Consider the following 7,096-nt stretch of genomic DNA (forward strand, 5'->3'; position numbering starts at 1 on the left):
TGTACACATACATTTACAAATTGCTAATATTTAATTTTATTTAAAATTGCATTTTTATATTTGATACCTTTTATATTTGATTATTCATAAAGATGGTAACTGTAGAAAAAAATTGTAATTTTGCAACGATATATATAATATTAAGGATTATGAATATGCCTACTTATTTGCATATGTGATGTTAGCCTATAATATTCACGTTACAATATATTACAGAATTCCAGACCTGTTAGTACCGCAACATCGCTTGTAAGCGCATTCTGAGTATTGATCAAAGTTTCTAATAAAAAATCATGATTCGGTCTTTAACAGTATTGTCACTCGGTAATGATAAAAATCAGTGAGAAATAATCTTTCTATAAAACAAATAGATATTTATAGAAAAGTATCATACGCAACAATTATTACTTATTGAAAATTATTTTTGAAAATATTTTAAATATAGAAATAAAAATCTTCTTAAAATAAAAAAATTATTAATAAATTAAAATTATATTCTTATTTTTATATAATTATTGTTTATATCTTCAAAGAAAAAAAGTGAGATTTAAAAAATATTTTAAATATAGCTCTCTTTCTGAAACAAATAATTTATCAATAGATAAAAATTATTGCACATATATTCTTATTTTTATACAATTATTGTTTGTATCTGTAAAGAAAAAAAGATCGACAGAATTTCAGAATATCTGAAAGAGCTAGAAAGACTTCAGTGTGCAGATTTCCCTTAAACAATATCTTGCAATACCTAAGAATGGCTGTCTAAGATTGCAAGAATCTCTTAATATTTAATTAAATTACGCGAGTCGCTGTACAGAATTATTAAAAAAACGATATTTTACATATTGCAAAGTGTCTCATCACGAGAAAATTAGTTTTTATAGAAGCATTCTCTTCTCATTCAGTCTTTTCACTTTGATGTCTTAAGCTTGTGTGCACAATCACATTTACAATTTAGATCATATACTTAACAGGAGAACTCTAAAAATAGTACTTTCTTTATAATTAAAATTTTGACATTAATGTTACATTTTGCAATTTTAACTTTACATTACGTTTTGTCTATGATGTGCTTATAATTAGCGTTAACTAATTATAATTAACATACACCTTTGTTCGTCATACAGGATCTTAAGACCGACCACCTGAATAACATCCATAATTTTGGAGATAGGAAAAAAAATGCTTTAAGTAAGTTATTTTGTATCGAAGTCGATGTGTAGAGCATCGTGCGATGGTGAACTTTTTTCCCCGATGGCGCTTAGGAGATTTAAATCATCATTTTTTTAAATAAAACATTGTCGGACACCTATTTGTAGCTTTCCAAGTAAATAAAAATTTTAAAAAACGGCAAATACGTCAAATTAATAAAGTCGAACGTTTTGGTTTACTTTCAGCGAGATAATTACAAAATTTGAATGGATGTATTCTACAGACCGTGAGTCGGAAAACTCCCTGCCAGAGGAGACGTCAGAAATGTATCAGTCGCCAGAAACCGACATAGTGGACAGAAATTCCACATTTAATATTCGGTAAACAGCAAAGATAAAATGATACATCATGTATTTTACTATAGGTGTTATTCAGGTGACCGGTGAGTAGGCTCACCCTTTATATGAATTCTTTGATATTGTCGTACATTTTGGAATTATAACAAAATACATTGCAAGACTGTTCTTAATAAATATCCGATAGATTCATTTGAAAATATTATCAATATCATTCTCTATGAAGTTCTAGGAACGAACGTAACGTAATAGGTAGTTCTGTACTACGAATTCCATATTTACAAACAGCCTGCGCGGCCTGACACTGAAGGCTGGTATATTTAAGGATATTCACGGTATTTCCCGGATTAGACGCTATCAATCGCGCTGGTGTATCCCCCGTTCTGTTTGGCGTGTCCAAATGCGCGCCATGATCCAGCAACAATTTTACCAGCTGTTACAAACAAAGGTTCTTAATGTGTGAATCGTGAAATTTGATTTATAAAACTTCTATACAGAGAATATATAAGGAACAGTACTTACAGAGTTGTGGAAGTTGTATGCATTACTTGCTATATGTAAAGGCGTCGACCGCAATATATTTCTAGCATCGACATATGCCCCACAATCCAAGAGTAATTTAACAACATCCAAACGTGGAAAGATCGTCTAAAAACATATACTTATACATTAGCTATATATATTTCCTTCACATATCATCTAATTTATATGGTCGATTTTTCCATCAAATAAATATCCAGAGAACGATAACTTTTTAATTCTAGGACATTTGATGCACACGTAATACGCTCATACTTACATGCATATCGTCGGCAAAAGTAAAATAACTAGAATTAATCGTATTTAAGCCGGAAACGCAAAGATGGAGAAGCGTGTCATCTGTATAAACAGATCTTGGATTTTGTTTCACCAAATCACGGACTAGTTGGTGCATTAGAGCTTTCTCCTCGTCCGAACTCGCCGTTTCTACCAACAGGTAAATAAGATGCGTCACGCACTTCAGGATACGTTCGTAACTGTCTCTTTGTCTCTTATGCACGGGACGTTTCTATAATATTCACATTTGTATAATTAATTGTACGGCAATATAAAAATATCAATACGCATGATTCTCTGAATCATTTATATGTATATACGCGAATCACATACCTCCAACAACTCTCTAGCTTCCGTCAGTTGGCTGGAAAGTAATTTAAATATGGCTACTACGTCGCAAAATCGCGGCTCCTGCTTCTCTCGATTACGATCCATCACTTCCAACGTTTTTTCATTCAGATCTACCATAAGCCTTACAAGAGCTTGCGCGGTAAAGCAAGTATCCGCGTACAAGATCTGCGAAAAAACATCGATAAAATTTCATTAATTTTTTTACGTACGATGGAAAAATTACATCATACACATCCATAATTATACAAGACGTTAACATGTTTTACATACCGAGTCCTTTTCTACCCTAATTTCTAACGCGCGACGCCAGAGATCTATACAATTCTGATACCTACGGGAAAAAAATCCTCTTGTGACAAAGTGTATTTAGTGATACGAAATAGTGTTAAAAAAAAATTTTAATATTTACCTTAACGCATCTGCATACGAGGCACCTCTAAACATCAGCCGAAAGAGGGTATCCTTGTGATGCGGGCCCAATATCCTCTCGCATATCAGCAGGCTTTGTATTCTTATTGCGTCTAAGTCGAGCGAGATAGCGCTTAGCTCTTCCAAATTCGAAAACTCCGTCGCGTGTTTGTAAGCCTCGCGTTTTAGTAACACAGGTCTCTTTGGCAAAGGCATTCCGTTTTCCGAGTTGACCATTCGTAAAATCATCGCCGATCTCCAGTATTGCAACGCCATGTGCGTGTCGTTGTGATCGTCGAAAAATGTAGATCCCATCAGCTCGTTCGCGTCTGCCAATCTTTCCGGGGAATACGATACGTTTTCCACTAAATTACATACAGGCGCCATAAATATCGTGAGAAAATAGGGCGTAAATTTCTTATCATAGAGATGAAGCAACCGTGTTCCAATATTATACAATGAATCATCTCACCTAAATAATCAAATATCTGAATGGCTCCTTTAAGGCAGGCAGTCTGGAGAGCATCGTCGTTATAACGAGATCTAAGATGAGGGTCTGCATTATGTTCTAAGAGCAGTTTGGTAGTTCGCAGTCTGTGCTCCTGTATAGAGTAATGCAAGGCAGTTTTGTTCTGAATGTCAGTGGCATTCACGTCCGCGCCGTGTTCCAACAGGAAAGTACATAGCTCCACGCTTTGTACAGAGTTTATCAAACATGTTCCGCCGTTATAATTCGCTTTTAATATATCGGCGCCGTTATTCACTAAATAAGCGACAATGTCTGAAAAATATATGTTATCCATGTGTTTAAATTCATTCTATTAATCCAGATTGTCTTGTGCTACTTCAATGCAATTATACTTGCTGCAACTTTGATTATGTGGAAAAAATTTAATAACAGACAAAAGTATCATTGGCAAATTACATTAAATTATCAAATTTCGTATGAAATCAAGTAAAGTCTACACTTAATTATAAAATATCTAAATGATTTCCTTAATAATTTCACGAAGAAATTAGCACAGATTGCGACACTTGCAAAGAATCTAAAAGTAAATTTGACCTAGACTTAAATACCTAGACCTAGACCTAGATCTAGATATGACATACAATCATATTTTTAATTCTAATTTAATTTTATTGCAAACACATATTGCTTTTATTGCAAAATATTTATCTATATTTAATACTTTCGATTAAAAAAAATTATGACTGTACTTTATTTTAATTAAAGAATTAAGTAAATAAAGAATTATACGTGAGAAGAATAAAGTTATTATGTTTCAATACTTCTAATTATCATTTCTGCGTTTTAAATCACTTTAACATATCATCTTTATCTTTAATTCCAATTATTTAAATTCATATAATCTACATGTATAGAAACATATACATCTGTTTCAACGTTCCTTTGTTCTATGTTCTTTAAGAGATATACAATATTCGTTATCTTTATACATCTATTCTGTCTTCTCCCACAATTGTATTTCAAACAAATGATATGCAATTTGTTACCCATGTGCGTCATGAAGCACGCAGATCTAACAGGTGTGGATCCAGAATCGGAGACCGCGTTGACGTCAGCTCCGTGGAGTATAAGGCATTTTATAACTTCCAGGTTTCCGGACACTGCGGCGCACCAGAGCGGGGTGACGCAGTGAACCGACCTGTCGTCCGGCACCTCGTACTTTCCCCTTTGTTCGATGTCGGCGGCGCATTCCGTTATGAGATACTCGACAATCTCCACGTGGCCCCTCTTGCAGGCGATGAACAACGGGGCGCAGCCATCCTTCGTACGCGCCACAATCTCCCTCCGCACTTCCTCCTTGTACTTCTCCAAACGATTCCTCAGCGCGTAAGTGAGCTGCGCCCCCGGTGCCACATATTTACATTCGTGAATGAGATCGAGAAATAGCTGATCCATGGGGACGTTCCGGCAATGATGAATTATTACCAATCCACATTGCCCACTTCCCGAAGCGATTCAAATGCAGCACCCCGCCCCATCCGATTCACAGACCTGAAAGGAATGTTGGTTCAAGGTGAAATGCGCTTCGAACTGACTACCGTGAATAATTACAGGTCAACTAATACAAATATATTACTGGGTCTGTTCTTCGTAGCTGTGCAATGTTATCCCTTCCACACTCAAAATTAATATAAATATCAGACATTAGTCAAGAGTCAAGAGAAGGAATTGAAAAAAGCTCAGCTACAAAGAACAAACCAATTGTTCTCTAAAAATATACAATATAACACTTGTTGGAGTAACACTGAATATCGTAGCTTGTATATGTTTCAACTTATAACAATGTATTCGCATTCAATGCACCCCAGGGAGAATTGAACCACACAATTCTTTGGGTTTTGCAAACCTGCGGACACTCACATAACGGACGTACACACAAATACATTATTGATTTTGTGTTCGGAAAAACCGTGTTATTTTAACGTACGCTGCAATTACGATATCCACTGACTGATTCTACACAAAGAAGCTGACCGAATTGGAGCCATTATGACACGAAGTAAAAAAAAAAATAAACTTTTGTTGATATAAATACAACGAAAAGTGCAGCAAACAAATTCATCACTGAATTGATGGAAAATTTATTTAAAAAAAAAATCGGTACCAGGCAAACGCGAAAGTAGAAGAACGTCTGAAGAGAATATCCGTGAATAAACGAACAAAGATACGCACATACGAGCTCCCCGATTTCTTCAAGGTTGCTCCCCGAGCGCGTAAATTTCAACGGCTGTGCGTTTCCTCGATCAGACCCCACACGTTCGTCGAGACTTTTACAGAAACTCAAGGATACGGAATTGCGAGCACACACATACACGCACACACGCGCGCACACACGTAAGCGGCACTCGTGAATGTACACGCGTCAAACGAGACGTCAGTCGCACGCACGAGCGGCGTGTGCGTGTGGACACACGGACGGGACATAACCTCCAAGGCTGCCCCGCCGCGAACTGCACCGAAGGCGCGCGATCGTCGCCGTTCGACGGTCGCGCGAACCTCCGGGGATGGATCTCGCGACGAGCAGGCGGAGAGACTTACCTCTAACACGAACGGTCATTGCTAGGCGAACGGGGGGCATCCGAGTCAAGTGCATCGACGATCTCAGGCAGCGCACTAGTAAATCACAGATGGCAATCAATAAACCACGTGATCGTCGACGGTGGGGAGCGTCACGTGACGGGCCCACGCGCAGTTTCCGCGCGCACTCGACTAGACCCTTTAAAATCACATCTTGCATCCTTGATACCAATATATTTCTCTATTTTTCTTTCTTTTACTCCCAATCGACTCTTTCTTCGTTTTCGAAACCGAAAGTTTTCTAAATTTCTGTTTTATTTATATTGCAACTGTATAACAAGACGTACTAAAACTACTTCTTAATTTATTTTTCAAACGATCGTTGCATCCTTGATATCAATATTTTTCAATTTTTTTTTCTTTTACTCCCAATCGCCTCTTTCTTCGTTTTCGAAACCGAAATTCAAAGTTTTCTAAATTTCCATTTTATTTATGTTACAACTGTATAACAAGATATACTAAAACTACTTCTTAATTTATTTTTCGAACGATCGTTGCATCCTTGATATCAATATTTTTCAATTTTTCTTTCTTTTACTCCCAATCGCCTCTTTCCTCGTTTTCAAAACCAAAATTCAAAGTTTTCTAAATTTCCGTTTTATTTATATTGCAACTGTATAACAAGATATACTAAAACTATACTTCTTAATTCATTTTTTCGAACGATTGTGCGTGCATTTCCGCGGCGGTCTCTCGTTTTTGCTTGTTTTTTTAAGTAGCAATTTTTCGCTAATTAGCGAGATCTCAATATTTTCAGCAAAAAAACAATTCTTTTTTCGAAATCAGAGTCTCTTAATTAATTTTTATTCATTAAATACACGATTTAAGCTCAATAAATTAAATTAAACAATGGACAATCAAGGGCAAATGAGCCAAAGGACTGAGTCGACAAGGCACACAGGGGATA

At 36.1% G+C, this 7,096-nt stretch overlaps 1 protein-coding gene across 5 annotated transcripts in view; it reads right to left on the bottom strand.

Moving 5' to 3' along the window:
- Nucleotides 1-1,547: 1,547 nt before the first annotated feature.
- LOC105449377 (protein fem-1 homolog C) overlaps nucleotides 1,548-7,096 on the bottom strand; it is an 11,814-nt gene continuing 6,265 nt past the window's right edge. The window contains exons 2-10 of one of the 5 annotated variants that reach the window (XM_011688573.1): nucleotides 6,151-6,225; nucleotides 4,599-5,103; nucleotides 3,556-3,864; nucleotides 3,085-3,448; nucleotides 2,946-3,006; nucleotides 2,658-2,840; nucleotides 2,308-2,556; nucleotides 2,031-2,156; nucleotides 1,548-1,941 (exon numbers count right to left, since the gene is read on the bottom strand). In XM_011688573.1, coding sequence (XP_011686875.1) covers nucleotides 1,720-1,941; nucleotides 2,031-2,156; nucleotides 2,308-2,556; nucleotides 2,658-2,840; nucleotides 2,946-3,006; nucleotides 3,085-3,448; nucleotides 3,556-3,864; nucleotides 4,599-5,007 — 1,923 coding nt within the window. In that variant the 5' untranslated portion in view covers nucleotides 5,008-5,103; nucleotides 6,151-6,225 and the 3' untranslated portion in view covers nucleotides 1,548-1,719. The other 4 variants (XM_011688572.1, XM_011688574.1, XM_011688575.1 and 1 more) reach the window with 4 other exon arrangements.

This window comes from Wasmannia auropunctata, unplaced genomic scaffold, assembly GCF_000956235.1.
Source record: "Wasmannia auropunctata unplaced genomic scaffold, wasmannia.A_1.0 LD336076.1, whole genome shotgun sequence".
Lineage (NCBI taxonomy): Eukaryota > Metazoa > Arthropoda > Insecta > Hymenoptera > Formicidae > Wasmannia > Wasmannia auropunctata.